Genomic DNA, 24,047 nt, shown 5'->3' on the forward strand with positions numbered 1-24,047 from the left:
GCGCATGCGCAGATGGCGCTGACAGAGGAAACAGCCGGGGAGTAGTCAAATAGTCTACGATCGGCGAGGAAGAGGGAGGAAAAACGAGAGAGGACCAACAACCCGGGTTCGGCTGGGTTTTCTCCCACTCAGAACAATTATGCTCGTCTCGCCGCTGTCGCTTCCTCTCAGGTGTCCGCTTCCCGGTCGCTGAATGGCGCTGGTTACCGTGCAGCGTTCACCGACCCCCAGCACCAGCTCCAGCCCCTGCGTTTCGGTAAGAGCCGCCTTTATTGAATCCTCCTCCTCCACCACCGCTGCCTCCACCACCGAACCCAAAGCTCCTCGCCATCGAAAGCGTTCCGAGGCTCCATTTCCGCTGTCTTTTTGTCGGCTGCTGACTGTCATAAAGTGCCTTGCCTTTGTACTCGTGCGCATGCGTGACATATAACTGCCCATCATTTTCAGTTATGGTACCTGTGCGTTACTCGCTTAGTTTACCGGCTCTGAAATCTATTTTATTGCTTTGTCCTTCCTCTTTCCGAACAACAACACTGTTAGCAGGGTTAGCTTGCGAGCAGAGGACAGTTTCCTCATCTGTTTTCATTGTCTCCACTGTTGACATGGTGTCTGTGTGCTTCATTTCCGCCAGTTCAAAGGTTCAACTGGCAGTTAGCTCCAACTGCTCGTGATGAGAACGCGCTCGTCTGTTGTTGACGTGTGTACAGTTGAGTTTGTTCACCGTCCAGATCACACCGCCGGCTGACGTGTGGTTTCAGTGATACTTCAGCTCCCTAACAAGAAACAGTCCGTGTACTTCCGCTCGTTATAACCGCCTTGTGACACACATGAATGCGGGTATTTCCTCATGCATCACTGTTGTGTGCTGTCTTAGTGTGTAAACAGAAGTTGTGGTGTCTTTCTCTTTCTCTTTGTCTCCTGTCTGCATGATTCTCTACCGGTCTGCTTCTGTCTTCCTGTCTGTCTGTGTGTGTGTGTGTGTGTGTGTGTGAGAGTGTGTGTGTGTTGCCCATGCAAAGCAGAGGAGCAGGTGTTTTTTCTGTCCATTCCGGCTGTTCATCTTGGTTTTTTTTCTGCAGAGAAAGAGAGAGACCCACCAGACAATCAGGAATAGACTGAGGAAGTAGTATACAAGCACACACAACCTGTTTCCCAATCAGATGTCTTCCTCTGTTTGTCTCTCTGCGTCAGTTCTGCTTCGTGTACGTGTTGACAGCGTGTCAACAAGCCCTTTTTCTTCGTAGAGCCGTCAGTGAGATATGATGTGTTAAATGCTGGTCTTTTTGCTTCCCAGAACTGGTTGATCAGGGATTGTTCATGCCTGTGACTCTATGGGTTTAATGAATGGTGAATTAATTGCCTGACAAATCAAGGTAAAAAATCCAGCGTTGTCATAAAGCAGTCTTTCTCACTGATGGCCCCAAACAGCTGAGGGATGGCTCCCAATGTACAAGTGAATATAAGCATTAGAGCCCAGCTGATGTATTGGTCAGCATACATGTTGTCCAACATGTGCCAATATGAAAACGCTTCATTTTGAGAGAGATTATATGGCAGAAAAGGATGCTTGGGATAAATTGTAATTACCAAATTCCCATTAAGTTAGTTGTTTCAGTGCACTGATGTCATTTTAGACGATAAAGTTTAATGTTACACTAAAAAAAAAGTGTTTGATAGTGACATTTGAGGTATCATAGCAAAAAAAATGTCTGTATATATTGATACCAGAGTGTTTTACTCTCTGATATCGGTATAGGCATCAGCCCTAGAAATCACAAATCGTTTGGGTTATAAATATTGCTTGACCCTACGGCAAAACTAAATTACTGGTCGGAGGAAATACAACGCATTAAAAGTTTTGATCTGTTGTCTTGCTCTGTGGGAAGGAGACGATTAGTGTTATTTTCTACCCCCCTATTAAAAAACCGCATTCAAGTTATTATTTTCTTTTTACCAAGAATGGTCACAAGCTATCTCTGGGTGTTGTGGCCTTGAAAGGGACCCTGTCCTTTACACCTTTTGTCGTCTCAGAAGCAAAACCAGTTCTGTGAGTAGATTTAATGATAACTGTCTTACTGCGTACGCACACACATTTCATGTAATTTGCTCGACTGTCTGAGGACTATCCTTTCAGATGATCGGGAATGTCAAAAATGTGATTTTGAGCCAGGAAATTGTTCATCATGAGAGGAGTATGAGCTGTAAAGGAGCAGGAAGCAGATATGCAAAATGTATAATTAAGCAAGGTGAGGCAGGCAGCGCTGGTGAAGGATGTGAGGTGTCTTCTTGTGGAAATATGCTTTCAAGTTGCAGCCAGCGCAGACATACAGTGATAACACATTGCACAGACACATGTCTGGTTTCCTGTGTCTGTCATGTGATGTGTGCATATGTGAAGTCTTATGTAAAGTCTATCATGAGATGGCTGCTAGCGTTTTTTTCTTTTCTCCACCATCTCTACTTGAACCATATGTTGAATCTGTCCAGCCTTACTGTTGTGTATATGCATCTATAATAAGGGTGTGTGTAGGGACAACACACATTCCTTTGGTCTTTTAAAAGTTTTAACCTGTTGACTGTAGATGCTGTAACTTGTGACTCCCAGTCCTGCACAGACTCGTCTCCGGGCCTGCAGATCCCTGCCCAGCCTGCACACTGAGGCTGCACATTTCCATAAGCTTTGGAAAAATCTTCTCACATTTTCATACATGCAAAATCTGTGTTTACAATCCAAACAAAGATCAGGTGATATGTCATGATGTAGGACACGATGGCGCTGAACAACAGCTGAAACTTTACATATACAATCAGGCTCTTTGTGTTCAGTTGAGACTCGCCAACTCATTGCAATTTAATTCACCATGATGTGCAACAGAACTCAATAATACAACTAAGGAATTTAAATGTTATTGTCTCCAAAAGACCTGCCAAATACAACATTTTCCAGCATTAAGTGGTAAGCATGTGGTCATATTTAGACTCAGGTTTGCACCAACACATACGCACAAAGTATCGAAGGATTAAAGGTTTTTATTTTTTGCTCTCAAAGCAAAAAGATAAGGCAACTATTTTCATTAGGTGTTCAACAATCCACAAGATCAATAACTATGCCACAACTTACCACTTCTTTAAAATGAAACGCACACATACATTTTGAGCAACTTGCACTAGCATTCGAAGATTTAAAAAAATTAATGTGATACAATTTTCATCTACATGACACAGCTTCAGTCAGAATCAGTTCATCTTTTTGTCCCATTGTTGCCTATCATCAGCCTGTAATCCACTTCCTCCTTTTATGAAGCTGTTAATGGTTCTGTAATGTTGTTAAGGCCAGTTAAGCCTACATACAGTGTAAACAAGATAAGCACCAGCCAGGCACTGCAAGATGAGTGCCAGGTGTTAATCTGCCTCTAATCCTCAGCGAAGCTTCATATTCCGCAAAGTGCTGATTGGATGTGATTTGGATTTTTCTCTTATTCGCTCTTCCTCATCTCGTTGCTTGTTTTGGTGCGTGAATGTGTTTTTCTCTGACCGGCCACACCTTAAAAACAGACTGAGGTCATGTTCCTGGAGAGTGTGCAAATTGAGTTGAAGCTCCGCTCCGCTCTGCCTCCTGTTCTCTTCTCAGGCAGTAGAGTCACTAAAGTCATCTAACATTGTGTGTGTGTGTGCGTGTGCGTGTGCGTGTGCGTGTGTGTGTGTGTGTGTGTGTGAGTGTGAGTGAGTGTGTGTGTGTCAGATAGAGAGAGTGCTTGTAAATATGGAAATAAGTTTATTTTTCTTTTCTTTTTTTTATTACCACCCAACATAGAACCGTGGAACTTTATTCACATACATTGTTAGTCACGTCTTCTTGTTTTGTTCAAGTGGAAGCTTCTTTAATGTGGCTTAAACATTTACACTTTTATCAAATTATCATCGCTACGATTTGGACGTAGAGCATCACAGAATGAATCCAATACTGTAAGACTAATATTATGTTTAGAGTTAATATTTGCAATTCTTGTTTTTATCTGCATTACTAACATAGTGCTGCTCGATTACGTGTTGAAGTTTGATTATGAAAACAAATGAAAATTTCACAATAAAAATGTCTTTTGACAAATATTCGAAAACTTTAAAAGTCTTCGAACTTGGCTCAGTGGTTGACCATCTATTGTAGCTTAAATTAATTAATCTAATTTTCTTATTTTCTCTCTTTAGGAGTCCGGTAGTGGGGAGGATGACCGCCGCTCTCAGCCAAGGAGGTAAGACATTAACAGATGTTGTCTGACACAAAGCTTCGTCATCTTTCCCCCCTGTGACCTCAGCGCTAAACAAAAATACCTCTTCCTGTTTCCTCAAAAAACACAGTGTGTGGTGGGGTTTTGACCACATAAACCATTGTACTGGACATGTATATCCAGGTCAAGACGCTAGAGAGATAGCAAGAGCATCAGTGTAAGTACCTGAACACAGGGCATGTTGTGTTGCTGCCCTGACCTCTGACCTGACATGAACTGACAGGGGTAGACTCAACCTGAAGACGCACTTGATTTTAATCATTAAATGTGTCAGACCCTGTAGGACTTCCTGTCTTTACTGATACAAAGAGCTGCTGTGCTATTGTGGCGACACAATCCTGCGCTCTATCTTGTTGCCTCGGGCGTTCAACTGGAGTTGAGAATCTGGTTAATCCTGTTTCACTGAACCACATCTCCAACTGGTTTCCCCGAGCTACCAGCAATTTCCTTCTGCTGATGACTGTGTTTATGCAATCTAGATACCAGCAAACCTTAGTTGCAATTACACTCTTATCTCCGTGTTTTTTAAATATGTCCCCTTAATAACAACTTAAATCCTGAAATCCTCTCTTGTATGAGACGCTTAACCGTGATTTCCTGGCAGTCCATCAGAGGGCAGCAGGCTCCGTGAGAGTGAGTCAGGTCTGGGTATGTGGGTCAGGGGGAGCTGCACTGCTGATTCAGGGGCAGATTGGTAGCCCCTCCCAAAGTCAGAGCGGCTCTGTGTCTGTCTGGTCATTGGAGCTCTCTGCGATCCAACTGAGAGGGCTTTCTGTATTTGTGCAGCTGGGAGTGAAATCTATATTCACGTAGTGTGTGTGTGTGTGGGTGTGTGTGTTTTTGAGAGAGACAGGGAGTCACAGAGGTATCACATCACATATCATTTTGACTTTCACAGTGTTTTGTGAACTAATATTATTTTCAATGTTTTGTTTTGAAGTTCTGAGATAATTTGACCTTTCATACAGACGTACACATTTGGCTAAATGTGTCTCTGATGCTTGATTGGACTGTATGCGGTTCCACCCAACTATAGAATATGTAACACAGTGACCTTGTTACTGGTGCAGAAGTGCCATTTCATTTTTTTCAAAGTAACACATGCCATTATACAGTGTGAATATCAAGTTCCTGCTGAGGAGCCGAGCCTTGTCTTGACTTCAGATTAGCAGACTGGTTCATTTACTGTTGGTTGAACTTGCTGTCGCTGTGCTGCCAGGCAGTCTTATTGCTCTCAGGAATGACTCACTACTTTTCTAGTAACTTTACTTCAAAACATTACCTAGTAAAGACATTTTCATCCACGCAGCTAGGTAACAGTTAACACACAACAATGATGTAAGACATGACGAACGCAGCGCTGAATATTTTACTATCTTTGCTGTAGCTCCCACCAGCAGGGCACAGAAAGTTGTGGATTTCCGTTTTAATCCCCTCCAATCTTTAAGCAAATTTGATTTGTTCGAAAGTTTGTCTTGGGCCTTTTTTTTGTTTGTTTATCTCTTAACGTGGGAGCGTCACAAGAGGATGGTACTTGTATCTTCACCAATGGAAGTCACAGATTTCCTGTTGAGTAATCAGATGACATAACTTCCACAATCACTGATTTCATACATCATCATTGAGCTAAACAAAGCCATTAATCAGCTGTATGGACAAATACACTGTATCCGCTGGTGACGAACCGTAGAAAAAGCATGAGAAAGGTCATGATGTGTAGGATTAAATGGGCCTGGGTGAGTTATGGTAGTTAATTTGGGCCAATATGGTAATTTAGTCCTAGTTTTTTGTCTTCTGTTGTGTGATGTGTTTCCTGGTGAATCAGAATATTACTACGGAGTTTCGCTACAAGATTGATCCCTCAGAGTGGTCATTGCCTCATAGATACGGTGCATTATAAAGCTGCGGAAAGATATGGACACAACTGTTTTCCTTTCCCTCACCCACATGGACCTGGAAGGAGGAAGAAAATGAGGTTTATATGAATTAATCTGAAGTTATTTTTCAAGTCCAATCAGCAGTGTAGAGTTTTCACACCCAAATGGACTCAGTTGTTGGCAAAAAGGCAAAAAACTATTTAAATGAAAGTGAGCCCACACACTGAGTTACTGAATTAATGCTCCCACGGTGCTGCTGACGTCTGTGCCTGTCGCACCATAGAAGGCAGCTGCAGCAGAGCTCATCTCTGACACAGGTAGTGAGAATCATTCAGGCGGGAGCAAGGCTTTCGTGATGCAGGGTGGGGGGCCTGCTGCAGTGCTGCTGATTAAAGTCGGTGACATCAGCAGAGCAGTGACATCAGCTGAAGCAGCAGCGTCACTGGAGGGCTTTCAGAGGAGGAATCGGAGGGGGGAGAGGAATTTATTATGGCACTTCAATTGAAGAATTCTCAAGTCGGATGATATAAATCTTGTTCACCCGCTCTGTTGTAATCTAATATGTACTCTGATCGATATGCTGTCTGGCAGATTGATTCAGCTGTAAACCATCGCATTGACTTCCTGTCAGTTCGTAACACGTACAAGACTCTACTGCTGGTGGGATGGACTACGTGTATTTAAGGTGTTTGTGAGCCTCAAATCCAGAGCACACAGTAGCCTCAGGTGTACTGTATTATATATGTGCTGTTGTGATCTCTAAGGTGACTGTCTGTGTCTTTGTATACGTGGAGATGTAAGAGCAACAGAGGAGTGTCCGGTGTCTGTCTGCGTGTAACAACCACTTCGTTTGCCTTTGTTGATTATCATTGGACGGCGTGAATTTCAGCCGTCAAATGAGGGAACAGTTAGGTGGAACTTGAGCGATGGGACCAACACAACAAACATGTGGGTTGCTGAGAGTTTGTGGACCACTAGGAGTACCTGACCAAGGGCAGAATGAGAACAGGATAATGACTGTGACTGGTCCAAGCTAGATCTACCATACTTTTGCAGAAGATGTATCAAGAGTTTTCCTAATCAATGAGTTCGATTAAAGTCAGAAGATCGGGAGATAGAAGAGATTTTGAGGGGTCATTGTGGGAAGAAGTCTGTCAAGAAGAAAGCAACCGTATGACAAGAACAGGAAGTTGAGGCGTTGATTGGGTAACTGTTGGGTTAAGCAGCTGTTGTAAGTCAGCTGCCCTTTTTAGACAGAAAAGGCTGCACATTTGCTCCAAGGTAAGGACGGCAATGTACCGGCCTGTCTTGCTAAAACGGAGGCGTAATATTCCTCCTTTTCCAAAAGCCGCCTCTAAGGTAGGCGTAAACATGTGACGTGACATGAAGCTCGAGTTGGGCTGTGAACAGTGACAACACATTTGTCTTCAAAATAACAGATTTACATTGCACCCCATTGGAGTTTAGAACTGCGAACTTAGCCGGGAGCTTTTAATTTGAAAGTAGCGACCGTTCTTAGCTTGCCGACACAACAACAAGAGGACACAACCAAACAGCTAAAGAGACCGAGGAGACGCTAGCATCTCCTGGATCTCAGCGGCTGTCCAGTTGCTCATCTTAATGTCCGCGGATGAAGTGATGGACTGACTGCTGTGATCAGCTGTTTCTTGGTTTTAAAACTCCCCGGCTGTGGGTCGCACAACAGTGCAGGTCATCGACACCTCCGCCCACCTCATGCAGAGGCCGGCACATTGCCACCTCGTTTTTAGATAGCAGGCGAGGCGGAAATAAGTGTAACCTCCGAGGTGGAAAATCGGCGGACCAAAACAGACCCCCAATTTGCCGGCCTCTGTCTAAAACCGCGGACCGAGCCGCCAAAAGGACGGGCAAATTGGCGGCTTGGTGCTCTGTCTAAAAACGGCTAGTGATGAATATCCTGATGAATATGAGTCTTATTTTAGGCTGCAACTAATGATGAATTTTCAGTATTGACTACATTGTTGATTATTTTCACATTTATTTATCATTTAGGAGGGTTGGGCCTCTAGACTATGTCATCATCCATTGGCGAAGGCAGACAGTCATCGAGTTATGAACCCTGAACCATCGTAACATCATGATTATTTAGAAGGCCCCCCAACAGTATTGTGTCCCCATTGCTGTTGATGTTATGTCTCTGTGTCCCATTTAGTTTCCCTATTAGGTGAACCCAAGACAGTCGGTTACATTGGTAACAGGGTTGTTTCTTTTCAGCGGGTCACTGTTGGTGTGTTTCTTTCATTTGTGCTGATGTTATTTGCGTTTTCTTAGCTTATCTTCCTCTAGCTAGCCATTCAACTTCATTTTGACCCTCTGAGACATAAAACCATGGAGTTACGTTGGGCTGGGTATCAGTCTACAGTCCCGGGTACAGTCCACAACCCAAAGGCTCGTAATTTACTGTCATACAGGATAAAGAAAAGCAGCGAATCTTTACGCGTAAGAAGCTGGAACCAGCAAATGTTTATATGACTAAAACTATTAGCCAATTATCACATTAGTTGGTGATTAATTCCTTTTAGTCAGCTAATTGATTGATCTAATCATTGCAGCTCGAGTCTCGTTACTTTAACTGTTGGCTGCCATGAACATTCACAGTGATCATGCTCTCACTGAACCCTTGACCTTTTTGCTGTGTATCTTTAATGTTTCCACTTGATGTTTGGCAGCCTTATTACACCATCGAGTACTGTGATATGTTAAACCTCCCGTGACTGGGGCAGACTAATAAATAAACAATTTCATGCTTGTAAAGATCAGTGAGAGAAGGTCAAGGGCTGTAACATTACGGGGTTAACTGATCCACTTCATCTTGTTGCTGAATCCCACCACCTGGCTGCTTGATCAAAACATAGAAACACACACAGCTTATATACATGTATGCAGTATTAAACATGCCCCGGGCAGACTTAATAGAAAAACACCACTGCAGTTGTTGTTTATCATGGGATATGAATTGGCAGTCAGGTGGTGGCCACGTATTTACCCTCAGGTTGTAACCCATCCTATGAATTGAGACCACGAGGGATCAACAAGCAGCACAACCAGTCTGAGGTCGAGTTTCTCCTCAGCTCCCTCCTGATGTCTCCTTTTTGATTTCTCAATCCTTTTTCCGTTGTTGTTGTTTTTGCCGTTGCTGTACGCAGCAGCACATTTAGGTGTCAAGTGTCATACACTTTCCTTAAAGGACACAGGCGGAGAGTCGGTTACACAACCTCGTCGCCCTCCCTCCAGCAGCAGGGTTCAGACGCCACACATGTGATCAGTGTGTGGCCCTCGCTCTCCAGAGGATGCCCCCTCAGGGTGTGTGGAGTAATTAATGCTTAATCAGGAGGAGCGTTGTCATGGAAGCTAAGGTACCAGGTTACTGACGCTGCTGTCGCCATGAGATGAGAGAAATTGACGGTGATGCTAGGTGTTATTGACAAAATGTCAAACAACCAGAGGAAACTCTCCCGAAATGTCGTCTTAAAGTCTGTTGGGATCGAGGGAACCACGTCGTGTTGTGAAGGTTCAAGTTGAAGTCAAATTATTCATTTTCGGTTTAAAGTAAGGGGTTCAGGGATTGTTGTGTTGGTGGTAAATAAGGGTGTCACAATTTTGTTCTAAATTGGAAATCATTTGGCATAAGCTTTACATTTCTGATAACTCATTCTGATGCCGTGATGCTTTACAGTAGGAAGATTTAGGGTTTTTCCTGGTCTTTAAACTGGTCATTTTTTACAATCTGAATCTATTGTACATAAACCAGAAATATAATATGAGCTGCATCCTTTTATTGACTTAATCACATAAACTAATTATATGAGAGCCAGAAAAATCCAGCTCCTTTTTATTCTTTTATATTAAAGGATTCAGTTTTATGACTGAATAATTGTCTCTGTAAAATAGGTCATATTATGTTTTTTGGGTTTCTGCCTTTCCTTTATTGTGTTATGTAGCATTGTTTTTCATGTTAAAGGAAGAGAAACTCTCTCCCACAGAAAACAAGCTCTGTACTGCCTGAAACTCCTGGTTTGGAGTCGGGCCTTTACTTACAAAACTTATGTGCATCCCTGTGTAACGGGTGTTATATAGACATACATTTTTATATATTCATTATGAAATATATACTCCAGTCGGTCAGCAGACATACACATGCTACTGCTGTAGTGGTGTTGTTTTAGATTTTAGATTCTAGCTGCCTTTTTTTTGACAAAAGCGGTACGATCTTTGCTAGAGCGTGCCGGTGGCGAGTGCATTTGTTTTGGAAGCGAGTGGCAGAGGATGTAACGCAGTCAGGTAACGTATTTATATGTGATTTCAATTGTGATATGTGATGAAACCTGAGCCCAGGCATTAATTAAAACTCCTTGTCTTCACTTTTAAGTAATATTTTCAACTAGGACCCCTCAAAACAAGTATGAACCTGAAAACTGGCACGCTATGACCTGTTTAAAGTCATGTTGTTGTCCCTGGTTGTCATACCACCCCTGCTTACGCACCGTGGCACTAATCACCCCTCATACAGCCGTCGACGCACCGCTGTTCTCGCGGATTGGACCCTGCGTGTCTCCGCCCCTCCAGCGGATGGATTTACCGCAGCCTGCTGCAGACCGAACCAGACAGAACAGCTGAGCAGATGTTCAGATGCACCTGCTCTGCCAACACGTGTTAAATAAGTCAGTATCTGAATATTAGCCGATAAAACCGCGTTTTTTTTGTTTTTTTTTTAACCATTTGACGGATAATTCCCAACTAAACCGCGATGTTCATTAAAAGCAAGTCGTCTAAGTGAGATTATTTGAACACCAGAGCATCCGCGTTCTCATAACCACCCTCCACACCTCAACACCGAGGTATCGGTAGCTGCAAACCCGCTTTCTGCGCGCCCTGCTCCCGCCACCAGAGCAGCGATGCCTCCCGGTGTTGTGACCGCGCCACGGAGCTCGTCACCCGGCTGCTTCTGCGCCTGCTGCGGGGTGAAGATGAGACCGCGTTTCGCCGGGAGCTCCGTGATCTCTCGGGGGGAAATTTATCAGCTGTGAGTTGCATGAAACCAGTGTGTTCAGAGCCCCATGTTGTCTATGTGGACATGCCAGCTGTTAGAATCAGGCTGTTTGCAGATGCTTTCTCACTTGAAGCTCACTTTGCCCTGCTTTCATGTATTTCCTAACTCTTATCCTGTATGATAAAGGCATGTGGTTTTCCCATGATGACTCAATGGGAAGGATGTGACAGCACAGCAGCAGCAGAGTCAGTGGCTGCAGGAAGACGTTTCCTTCCCTTTGCTCCTTGTGAAATGTCTGCCAGATGCTGCACTCATCTGCTCACATGCACCCTCCTCCACCCACCCACCCTGTTTTTATTTTAGATGTGCTTAAAATGCGTCTTGCAGGAAGGCACACAGTGTACCTGAGACGGATCGTGAATCGGAGGATGTAATTAGTCTGTCAGCCGCATGTCTTCAGAGATCAAAAGCCACGAATGATGACGACATTTATTGGCAATTTCGGTTTTCTCGATCAGCCAAGTGGAGACGTAGTTTGTCTGCACTTACCCATTATTCACAGCAATCAGGTGTGTATTTATACTTGGTGAAGGAGTGCTGTCAGCCTCTCACCGGGTCCACGACTGAGGATCTTCTAGGTGTGCCAACCAGAGTACAACCCCCAAATGTATATCTTTAATTATTTTAATTGATGCAGTAAATGAAGCAGCTGTTTTCTTTTCTAGTTTCACCATTTTCCGATGTTGATGCTGTTCCTGGTGTGCTGTTGAACCCTCTGTTAGCCTGGGAAGGTTACAGAGGCTTCTTTTCCGACTTGATAGTAAAAAAAAAAGGTTTGCTTGGAGCCACTCGTGCTCGCTGCGCACCTCAGATCCAGTTTTCTGATAGATGTTTCTAACTTCACCCTGAGAGAAACTGAGTGTGACGTGCAAGACGTAGGTTGAGACCGTTTGGAAACAGTCAAAACAGCAAATCTGATGATGTAAAAAATCTCTAACATCCATTCCCTCTAATTAAGGAATGTAACTGGATACTTTTAAAACCTCCTTCCTGAAGCGGCGGACTGTCTAATGTCACTTGTGTAATTACCACTGTCCGTTCCCCTTCGCCTCCGCTCCGCTCCTCTTCTCCTTCGTCCCAACAACAGATGATGACAAAATGGGACTTCCTGTCGCTGATAGGCCTCCCCTAGCCTCGGCCTATATTTCCCATTGGCCCCAGTAAGGAGTGAGAGTCAGTGATGAATGGTGTCAGTGGTAAATTTGCAGTAAGGTTGTCACCATGTGAGAGTTTTAAAGAAAAACATGACCGACGCCTCTTTGGATATTGAAGCGAAAAGAATAAATGGTCTGCATAATAATGGTCTGAATAAAGTTAATGTTCTTTTTTGTTTTTTTTTTAAATAAACCACCTGCACACAGTGGTAGCACATAAAATGTCACTAACTGCCAACATATTGCGCTAATGTTAAAGAATAAGTTTACTTAAAAATGAAAATTTTTTTCATTATCTCACGTCCATGTGGACGGAAAGTCAGGCAAAGTTTCGTAGTCCGCAAAACATTTCTGGGGATTCACAGTAAAACAGCTTTCCTGCTTTCGCCTGAATAAATGAAGTAGATGGGGACTTCTTTTAAAACGTAAACAACAACTAAATAAAATTACATAACAAACATGAAATGACTCCAAACAGCCTGTAAGTCTCTGGAAGCCCAGAGATCCCAAACTCATTTAAATTATAACTTATAAACTTATTTATTATATTATATTATATTATATTTTTTATTATGTCTTGTCTTTATAATCACTTTGGGTTCTCGGGGCTTCAAGAGACTGTATGTATGTATTTATGTATGTATGTATGTACGTATTTTGTATTGAATGCGGTTATCACGTCATTCTCATCATGTGGCATCGAGGAGTATCTACAAATCAATATCTCTGGTAGCGTTTATGTTGACTCCGTCTTTAAAGAACACAGTGACACTTCTGCTGTGGTGTCAGTCTAATCCGAAGTGTAATCCTCACTCGCTGTGCTTTTGGCCATGATTAGAAAAAATGGCAAAGCAACGCTAAAATCAAAGGAATGCATCTTAAGTCCGTTACATAAGCGATTGTTGGGAGAGTCGTGGTGTAAGGTGGCTGAGCTGGAGGTGCTGCTTTCATGGCAGGTAGTTGTGCAGTTATGTCTCAGTCAAAGCCAGATCAGTTCTAATGGCCTGTAGAGTAAAAAGATAAAAACTGCCTGTAGGTCTGCTAGTTTGAGAAAGGGCAAAGGTTCATGTGAACTGGAGGCTGTTTGAACGAGTGTTGTGTTTGTGTTCCTCTGTAACTCAGCGCGTCGTCGTCCGATCCCTCCTGTCATTTTACGTCCAGTTCAGTTAAGCCGGCTCATTATTGGAACCAGCTGCTGTTTGTCTTGAGCTCATAAAGGCTCGTAAATCTCCCATTTATTATGTTGCATATGATGTTTGTGCAGGATGTTGTGTGTGTGTTTTCTAAGAAAACAGAAGATTAAGTCGCCATTATTGAGAACGCACTCAACTTTGAGATGAAGAAATCCTTCACACTCGGTATTCAGCAGATGTTTTTCTTATGCTGAAGAATGAAAGCTGTCACAGCAAAGTCAGCAACTGTGTCAGCACTGTGTCTCCAAAGCATCAAGATGACAACACAGACAGTTTAGTCTAGTGAGTAAATTGTCATAAAACAGTGCGAAACTCCTGTCACAAGTTCACACAGCCTGTGGTTATGTCTTTGTGTCGCTTGTTTTTGCAAATGAAAGAGTTCACCGACACATGAGACGGAGAAACGCACTAAATCTTAACAATTTAGAACTGGAGACTGCGTGATGTTTGGCATTTTTACTTGGTTCTTTAATTTAAAAAAACAAATATTTTAGTTGGACTCAATTGTAGTGTGTTTTATTGTCAGGTGAGCTGTTTAAAGGTTCTCTGTTCTCCCTTCTTTTCCCTCCTTCTCTCCAGCATCAGTGAAAGTTTCCTGACAGTCAAAGGAGCTGCTCTCTTTTTACCTCGAGGAAATGGCTCCTCCCCCTCGTCTGCCTCTCGCTTCTCGCAGCTCCGCAGCAAACATGCAGGTGAGGTGACGGGTCAGCAGGGAGAAACCGGCCGTTTGGCCGCGTCACACGTTTCGTTGACACTGATCAGAGTTGTGTTGTTATTCCTCCACAAGGAGACATCCAGCAGCATCTACAAACCATGTTCACGCTCCTCAGACCGGAGGACAACATCAAACTGGTGCGTAAACACTTTCACACACGCGAAGTTAAATCTTGAAGTCGTCGATCGACTTTCGAGACGATCAACTTTGTTTTATCTTATTGATCCAGGCGGTTCGGTTGGAGAGCGCCAACGCTCAGATCATCCGCTACATGGTGGTGGTCTCAACCAACGGGCGGCAGGACACGGAGGAGAGCGTGGTGCTGGGAATGGACTTCAGTCCTGTAGATAGGTGAGGCAGAAACACACACACACACACTGACACGATAATGAATTGTCCAACCAGGTGTAATTGAGGTGTGACATGTACCTTCCTGTTTTGCACAAAGGTGTAACATGCAGGTTTACTTTATTCCCTCCTAGCTCGTGTTCTGTTGGGCTGGTTTTGCCTTTATGGAGCGACACGTTGATACATCTGGACGGAGATGGGTAAGATGCACACTTGCATCGCAGGGCAAACACACACTAAACACTGTGCTGCTGGGATGACTGGCTGTGTTTTATTAATTTCACCTCTCTCTTCTTGCTCTCAGGGGTTTCAGTGTGTCAACGGATAACAGAGTGCATGTATTCAAGCCTGTTTCTGTGCAGGCCATGTGGTGAGTCACACTCCATAAACCACACGCCTTGGAGGAAATAGTTCTCTGCCATTTAATTCTGTGCAAGTGTTCATCTCGGTATCCATTTATTGGAATGTCTCTTTTTCTGTCATGATGTCAAACTTTCTCCCTCCATCGCCTGCAGGTCGGCCCTCCAGTCACTCCATAAGGGATGCGAGGTGGCTCGTTGTCACAACTACTTCCCAGGCAGCTTGTTCCTCACCTGGGTCAGCTACTATCAAAGCAGGGTCTCCTCAGACCAGGTACGCATCAACGAGTGGAACGCCATGCAGGACGTGCAGTCACACCGCGCCGATTCGCCCGTGCTCTTCTCTGATATGTGAGTGTCTAGATCAGCTTTTACTTTTCATTTCTTATTTTCTCCCTTTTGCTATCATTTCAATATGGTCGTGATCATTGATTGTGTGTGTTGTCAATGATTGAATGTAATAAACATGGTACCAAAAGATAGGTTTGTTATGATGTCTCTTCAATATGATGTACTGTAAGTTGGCTGCAACACTTGGACTGTTGGTCTTGCACTTAATGTATTTCAATGTCATGTTATTTCTGCAGACCGACAGAACGAGAGCTGACAGAGCGTCAGATCAAAAACAGTTTGAGGGAGATCATGATGCAGAAAGACCTCGAGAATGTCACCTGCAAAGAGGTGAGTCGGTGCTGCAGATGCTGGATTCGATGACGCTCCAAACAGATGAACGTGGAAATTTGGGTCCAGAGGGAAAAGTTAGAAAAATGACACGTTCGTGTTCCGTTTTGGTCAACAGTATCTGAACTTCTAATGCCTGCTTTTCAGGTTTAGATTCACTGCTTTGAGATTTTAATCTGTTTTTTGTCTGCTCTCCGTCTGACTACGTTCCGTAGATCCGAACAGCGCTGGAAATGCACATGACGTGCAACCTCCGAGAGTTCAAGGAGTTCATCGACAATGAGATGATTATCATCCTGGGCCAGATGGACAGTCCTACGGAGATCTTTGATCACGTCTTCTTGGTAGGTTGAGGACGTTCTGGAGTACCACTGCTGCAGTTGGGCCCCAATGTTTGTCTCATTACCCTGATATCCACATGATGAGGAACTGCCAGAACAGTTCTTTTAAGTATTTATTTAAGTAATTGTATGAACATTAGTTGTTCAGTACATCAGGCTTAATTCATGTCTGGGGAACCTGGTAAATCATGAGAGTTTTTTATTTCTTCCTAATTTGAAGGTATTTGGTTGTTGTTTGTTTTTGTGCACATGGACGTCAGGCAGGCCTTGCAACAGGATTTAAGCATTATGAAAAGCTCAGCTCAAGGCTCTGAACTAGTCTGACTTTTGCTTTTGTTTCCCGCAGGGATCTGAGTGGAATGCATCCAATTTGGAGGAGTTGCAGAAGAGCGGGTAAGGAGGGGGACACGGGACAAACTGTACTGAAGTCAATAAAACCATGAAGTATTATATCATCAACAATCATTTTGACAATATTTTCATTCCTGTCTGATTCTCCCTCAGGGTTCAGTACATCCTGAATGTAACGAGGGAGATTGACAACTTCTTCCCCGGTGTGTTTGAGTACCACAACATCCGTGTTTACGACGAGGAGGCCACCGACCTGCTGGCTTATTGGAATGACACCTACAAGTTTATATCGAGAGCCAAGTGAGTTTGACATGACTGCATGTTTCATTTTGAGGAAAGCTTCATTTTGAAAAACTGCTAAATATATTTGATTCTTCATATCCACTCCAGGAAAGCAGGATCTAAGTGCCTGGTGCACTGTAAGATGGGAATAAGTCGCTCTGCAGCCACGGTGATCGCGTACGCCATGAAGGAGTACGGCTGGGATTTGAAAAAAGCCTTTGATTACGTCAAGGAGCGTCGAACTGTGACCAAACCGAACCCCTCATTTATGCGACAGCTGGAGGAATATCAAGGCATACTGCTGGCCAGGTACCCTCGTATACACACACGCAAATAGATCTCGTGGATTTGTGGGCGTAGCGTGAACACACACAGCATCGACTGCATGATTGCAAAGCTAATGAGATTAAACCGTTCATCTGGACGAAACATAAAGGCACACATGGCCAAACCACTTTAAAACCGCTCGATTACATAATCTTTATGGATGACTTTAATGTGCATCCAACATTCAAAAAGGTGCAGATGCATATATTTAAAAAATAACCTGAAGAAAAATGTCTCTTGTACTGTTAAATCCTCCACTGTCTTGCCTTTTGAAACTGGACAGGCTAGCGTACACTTAACGTACGTTTATTTACAGGTTTATGCTAAAAACCAGCTGCGGTAAAGGGGTTGATGAAGACATAAAACAAAGATCAATCAACCTTTATTTATAGTAGAGAGATCACTGAAGTGTGACCCTCATTTACAATGACGCCGAGTCAAATAACACAAAGGAAAGGGAAAAAAAGTCACAAGGAATAGCACGGACAACAGCCCCACAACAGGCCAGGAAAAAAGACAAAACCATTAAAAAATAACATTTTACATTATTTAAATTTTTTATTAAATTACCTGACAACATTCAGTCACATGAAACCTCAAAAACTAATTGGAAGTAAAATAAAAAAATATAGCAAAGAGACTGAAAAGAAGTTAAAAGACTAACCCGGTTTTATTTGCTTTATTTTTAATAAATGATATTGATTTGTGCAAATTAAAAGTGCATTTCATATGAGCATAGTATTTATCTGCAACACAGCTCATTTAGCACAACAAGCCTGTAAACCAAGTACGTGCTTGTTGATGTATAAATATCTGCATAAAGACGACGGGAGTGAGATGAAAATACTCTAAAACAAGGTGTTTTTTTTCTTTTTCCCCCTCTTACAGCAAACAGAGGCACAACAAACTGTGGCGATCGCACTCCGACAGCGACCTCTCCGAACACCATGAGCCACTCTCTAAATCTCACGCCCAACCGCACAGCCTGGGTCACTCCGACCCCCATAACCAGGCCGGCAGCACGACCGGCTCCTCCGTGAAAGAGCTGCTGGAGTCGATGGGAGCTCCGAGCAGCACTGGCAAACCAGCACACTCCTCCAGCCAGCCTGATACTGGCATCCAGTCCAATCAGCTCAGCTCTACAACCGCAGAGGGAGTGGCAGCTGAGGCTCCCTCTCACTCTGCTGTAGTCCAGATCAGCCAGTTGCACTCCCCTTGTCCTGAGTCGTCTGTGTCTCGGTTATCTCCCCCGCTCTCCAACGGTGTGTGTCACTCCGAGGAGCAGCCTCCGACGCCTCCTCTCTCCCAGCCGAGAGCTGCCACTGTGGTGCCTGAGCTCCAAAAGACAGACATGGTGACCGTTGCACAGAGCGTTGTAGTTGGCCAGCCTCACCCGCCTCCATCCTTTCACCACGTCCCCCTCACCCCTGCCCCGTCCCCGACTCCCACCTGCTTGGATGAGGTTATCAAACCGCAGCCGTTGTCCTGCTCTCTGCCTAACATGAAACCAATGCTAGTGTCAGCGCCCGGGCTCATGGCTACACAAGCAACGAGCGCACACCCGGCTGGACCCCGGTGTCTGTCTGCACCAGTGCCTGTCAAAAACCCAGACTGTGACCAGCAGATGTGTGGCTTGTCTTTGGACGACTTAGCGGCCCATTCTCCCTCCACTAGTGATTTTATCAGCTACCCCAGTGCCATTCCACACGACGGCGACATGTTGTTGGGCCACAGTGCAGATCACATTAACTTTTTCAGTGCCAGGGAGAAGTTTAAGGGGATGAGTCGAGATGGTAAAAGCTGCCAGCTGAAGAGTTGTGGAAAGGAACAGCAACCGCTGCCTCTGGAGGTCTCCGCCACTGAGGGGAAGGAGGAGGAGAAAAGAAAGGTGAGCCTTCTGCAGAACTGCTGCACACTTGTTCCTACTGCAAACCCCCAAACTGTTGTCTGAGCTTTGGTCACGTAAGTTGTCTTCAGAGCTTTTTTTTGGGGATGTTTGGAGCTGTTGAACCCTCCGCAGTTCAATGTGGTCGAGCTTAGCTGTTGTTTTTAAGTACAAGGGCGCCACCTGGTGGCACGAAGGGAAACACTCCTGGTAGAGTTTGTGTCTCGGCTGATTGTTTAACTTGAATATCTTCTGAGTAACAAGGATTATACCAGGTCTGCATCTAAGTATTTTCTTTATTGATTAATCTGCCGATTGTTTAATCAATTCACCGATTACTTCTTTGATATATGAAATGAAAGAAAATGGTGAAAATTGTCAGTCACTGAGAAATGTGACTATTTTTTTAATTACTCAACTGATTAAATGATAGTTGACAACTGTTCTAAAATAGATTAATTAATCACTTAATCATTGCAGCTCTGGAATATACTAACTCTTTTGTTTGGGATCTCTTTCCTTTTTAGGAAATGACTGTCCCTGTGCAGGTCACAGGACTGAAGCCTGCAGGGCACACAGAGGCTTCACCTCTTGGCCAACCGGAGCCTCAGGGTCCTGAAGATCAGGAATCAAGGAGGTCCAGCCAGGAAATAGATGATACAGATGTTTTATCACACATGGAAGCTGAGAATGGCAAAGATGAAGTAAAAGACAAAGACGAGGACGACGCAGCCCCTGCTGGTCTCTACAGCGACTGGACGAGAGGGTCTGTGCGGCGAGTTACACAACAGCTGGAGCAAAGAATGAAGCAGGAGCACGAGACTCCGTCACCCTCGTCGTCTCCACCGTCCCTCTCCGGCAGCTCCTCCTGCTCTCTGCAGCATCCGCCCAGCGGCCAGCCAAATGCCATGTCCAGCCCCCAGGATGCACCAGTTTGCTTGGAGGTGTCAGTGGTCAGCAGCATGCAGAAAGAGCACGAGGAGGATGACGGGAAGGTAGGATCGGTTCCAGTTGAGATGGAAGCTCTAGGAAATGATAACAAAAGCACAAAAGGACACAAACTCCAGCCTGCTGAAACTAGATTGCTCTCTACCTCTTCTTTCCACCGCTCCGCTCACTCTCCCTTCGCCTCCGTCAACTTCCTGTGTCTGGAGGGCGTGACGGAGCTCGAATCATGCACAGACTGGGACTGCTCCACAGATGGACCCTACAGTGACATCATCATGAGGGAGACGTGGGAGACTTTGTGCGAGCTGGGTGCCTTCTTGCAGCAGGTGAGCGGGGGAGGAGTTTGCAAGGCCAGACATGTGGACCAGGTGTTTGACCTCAGCGGCCGAGCCCCTCAGAAGCGAGGCAGCAGTGTCCAGAAGAGGGTCCGAGAGGTGGAGGCCAGAATTCGCCAGGCGGGACTGACCCCTCCGTCCCTGATGAAGCGCTCAGCCTCTCTGGCCAAACTGGGCTGTCTGGAGCTGCTCGCCAACGACCTGAGCGAGTGGGAGCTCAGCCGCTCCTCCTCCTCCTCCGTAGCTCCGTCCTCAGCAGAACCTCCGATCCACACCGCCAGCGACGAGTCCAAGAAGCAGCGGGTCCACAACTCCCCCTCCTCAGATGGCCAGCAGCCAGAAGTCCACGCGATTGGTGTGGAGCGGCTTTCTGACACTGCGGAAACCTCACCACCTCCGTCGTCTCCACCACCTAATGCGCAGGGAGCACAGCTGCCCAACTCCGACCAAGACTCTCTGCATTTCTCTGGGCCAACACTCATAACAACAAGGCAGCAATATGGAAGGACTCATCCCCTGAGGCGGCTCAAGAAAAGAACTGTTAGTACCCTTTACCACACCATGTAACCCTCACTGTGTGTGTCTGTGTGTGAGTGTGAGAGAGAGAGAGAGAGAGAGATCATGCACACCTGTGAGAAATGGAAATTAATGTCAGATTTATTCAGCAACACAAACCGATGCCTCTTGCCTTAAAGGATATTTTAAGTACTTTGCGTTTTTTTCCTGCAGATCTGCCAGGAGCTCCTGTGAAATCTGCGCAATGAGATGCATGTCTCGGCGCCAGAACAGTGACAAGGCTATGACGGCTCTGCTCAGTTGAGATTAAAAAAAAAAAAAAGAAACGCTGACTGTAATTGGAAGAGACGCTGTTTGGTGTAAACACCTTCAGATGACGTTCAAAAAGCAGCAAATGCAATCAGACACAATGGAAACAGGCCTGAGCCTGCACACACACACACACACACTCACTCTTTACATCACTGCTGGTTTCTCCATCATCAACTTGATATTTACTTGATTGCTGTCGGTTGATTTGAATAGTCTGACCTGATGTTAGGTGGAATGTAGCCTCTGTTTTCCTCTTGTCATGTGGGTTTATGTCTCTTTATCAATACATGCTGAGCTGACAAGACATGACGCAGCTGTTCCTCTGGTACAATCTGAGGTCAACCAATCAGTTTAACACTCAGACAGACTCTCAAACCTGCAGATTTGGTTCAAGTGAGGATAAACTTTGGCAGAAATACTTGAAATACTGACACACAGTACCAATCGAAAATCAATTCTGCCACCTTCAGACTGGTTTTAAGCAGCAGCTCGGTTTGAAACGGATGAATGTTTTATTTCCCCCTGTAGAAAAAAGTAACCGATGCTGGTGACACAGCTGCTTATTGAATCAAAATGCGAAGAGAAGAGGCATGCTGTTCTGTCTTTTTTTCTTTTTTTTTTTTAAATACAATGTTTGTTTTGACTACACAATACCTCAGTCAGTCCGAACCAAATCTGACCTGCACAACCGTCAGGCTCGGGAATCCTGGAATGTCAGTCAGAACCATTTTTCACCTCTACGACTCGGAAAAAAACTGAAGTAAACTCATCTCTCTCGTGTCCTCTCACAGTTCCGATGCCACTCAAAACTCGACATTTTCTGTATGTATTTGTGTGTGTGGGAGACGGGGGGGGGGGGAAGGTTCGGGGGGGGGTTTGGGAGTTGAAGGCAGAGTGTATATTTGTGAGTTTTCTGCCGTGTTTCTCTTCTGAGATGTAAAGGTCTATATTGTGAGTGTCGACATTTTAGGAGCTGTACATGTTTTTATATCTGGTTTGTGTCTGTGTGTGAGTGCGACCGTGTAGCACAACTTCACCACGTGGGTGTGAACATTTTTATTTTTTAAATTGAGCGTTTTTTCTTTTTCTCTTTTGTACACATTTGTAGGAGTGTGCCTGTGACTGGCAAGTGAAGTTTTCTCTGCAGTCTATCAGAAATGTCTGTACAGGGAGGTCTGTCATACATGCACTTTACTCCCTTTTTTCTTTTTAATGTTGTTTTTTTTTTTTTTTTTATGTATGGTTGCTACTTTTGGGGAGCATGCTTAGGTGGTAGCAGCTGTTGGGTATGTGTGAGTGTGTGTGTGTGTGTGTGTGTGTGTTGTCAAAAACTGACTTTTTTTTTTTGGTTTTGTTTTATTTTAAACTATCATTGTAAATAGACTTTTATATCCTGTGCTTCAACTGTGACCATTAAACGATGGAAGTTACCGAGTGTTTGGCTGTGAGTCTGTAAGTGGTGATTTAAACGACGGATGATGACGGTGTGTTTTAAGATTTAGAGCGTCAGAAAATGGTAAAACAAAATGTCCTTCACTTTCACAGATTGACTTCTTCATGATTCCTTGTTTCTTCTTTAGTGTATTTTGGTGATTGGTTTTACCCCTTGTATGAGGTGAGTATTTTCTATGTTGCTCGAGAAAATGAACAGAAGTTTTCAGTTTGTTCATGTCGAATGACATTTTTTAAAACATTTGAGCCACAAAGTCTCTTTCTGTGATTAATTTACGAATTTCAATCCACCGTACGTACTGTCAGCAGAGAGTAGTTTCAATTTAGATGCAGGTGAAACTGAAACTTTCTTTCCAGGAATAATTTTAAGTTGAGTAAACTCATGATTCCAAGGCAATAAACTTAGTTTACTCCTAAAATCTGGAATAAACTAAACATTTAGTGACTTTTAGTCTTTTGTGAGACAACTTGTTTCTCTTCTGTAAAAAAAAAAAAAAAAAAAAAAGGTTTTCAGGTTGATGATGTTAAAGGCTCGGCCACAGTGACATGAAATGACATTCTAAACATTTGAGCAAGAAAATCTCTTCCCCTGTTTGTCTATTTTTTTTTTTTCAACAATTTTTAAAATGCAGATTTTTTTTGGTTGAGTGTTTTGCAGGAACACTTGAACTGATACACAGTCAGATTTTTCACTGCAGTCATAACACAACATATTATACGACATGTTGGTATTCTGTGTTCTTGTCAAACTTTCTACTGTCACTGCTGGAAGGTCTGAAGCAGTTCAACACACACGGAGATAAAACCCGGTGAGTGCAGTAAAAATGTTGGCCGGTCGTTCCTCTGATTTTCTGTTCTTTTTGCTCCAAGCAGCAGGAAGCACGACGTCTCTGAGGGACTTTATAAAGCTCTGTTCTGTGAGCGACAGTGAGGAACACAGAATGACTCCAGTTCAGGTATCCAGGTATGTTCAGTGTGTATCCAAGGTGTACAACAAATGCCAATCTCTCCAGTAACACGGTGAGAATCCAGCACAACAACAGCTGATAGCTGTGCAGTGGTGGAATGTAAAATTTACCCAAATACTGTCCTTAAAGGGACACTATGGAGTTTTGGAGAAGAAAACTCAAACTTGGATATATTTATTTTTTACATAACTGCATAGAGAAGCTGTTCTCAGAGGGATATAAGGTCCCAGAACAGTGGCAGGGTCCGCCACATATAAACAAATTAAAACAGTATGAGACTCTGTTGTCCTTTTTTAAAGGTCAGTTTGTTTATTCAGTCATGAAAGTGAAGAGAGTTTGTGTATTTAGTTTAAGTCATAAAAGAAATTAAGATCTTTCTGTTCTGATTTAAAATTTTTCCCCACAACTACATACTGCACCTTTAAGTCCACATGTTGGATTATTACATCCACTTGTGTTCTTATATGTTGGTGCAGAGACATTTTAATTAATTAAACTCGTGCTCATGTTTATTTCCAACCTGCTCTACAAACCAGTGAGCTCTCTCTCTATCTGGCGCACAACAAACTTTGGTTGCATATCGGAAATCTCCACCTTCAGCTAAAGTGGAGCCCTTGAACGCATCACC

The 24,047-nt window shown here is 44.0% G+C and overlaps 1 protein-coding gene across 3 annotated transcripts; it reads left to right on the forward strand.

Annotated features, from left to right (window-relative positions):
• The first annotated feature begins 39 nt into the window (after positions 1-39).
• Positions 40-22,429, forward strand: ssh2b (slingshot protein phosphatase 2b). Of its 3 annotated transcripts, none has more exons than XM_030438398.1 (15): positions 40-256; positions 4,207-4,250; positions 14,179-14,291; positions 14,387-14,451; positions 14,544-14,665; positions 14,797-14,862; positions 14,967-15,032; positions 15,178-15,372; positions 15,609-15,702; positions 15,918-16,046; positions 16,390-16,436; positions 16,548-16,694; positions 16,785-16,985; positions 17,892-18,891; positions 19,416-22,429. In XM_030438398.1, the coding sequence occupies exons 1-15, from the start codon at positions 194-196 to the stop codon at positions 20,736-20,738; spliced, it is 3,675 nt and encodes a 1,224-aa protein (XP_030294258.1). In that variant the 5' UTR covers positions 40-193; the 3' UTR covers positions 20,739-22,429. The 3 variants fall into 3 exon arrangements, with proteins under 3 accessions (XP_030294258.1, XP_030294257.1, XP_030294256.1); XM_030438397.1 differs by lacking the exons at positions 40-256; positions 4,207-4,250 and adding an exon at positions 10,786-11,225 and having other exon boundaries at positions 19,416-20,711; positions 20,901-22,429; XM_030438396.1 differs by lacking the exons at positions 40-256; positions 4,207-4,250 and adding an exon at positions 10,786-11,225.
• The last annotated feature ends 1,618 nt before the right edge of the window (positions 22,430-24,047 follow it).

The sequence above is a fragment of the Sparus aurata genome, chromosome 13 (assembly GCF_900880675.1).
Source record: "Sparus aurata chromosome 13, fSpaAur1.1, whole genome shotgun sequence".
Classification (NCBI taxonomy): domain Eukaryota; kingdom Metazoa; phylum Chordata; class Actinopteri; order Spariformes; family Sparidae; genus Sparus; species Sparus aurata.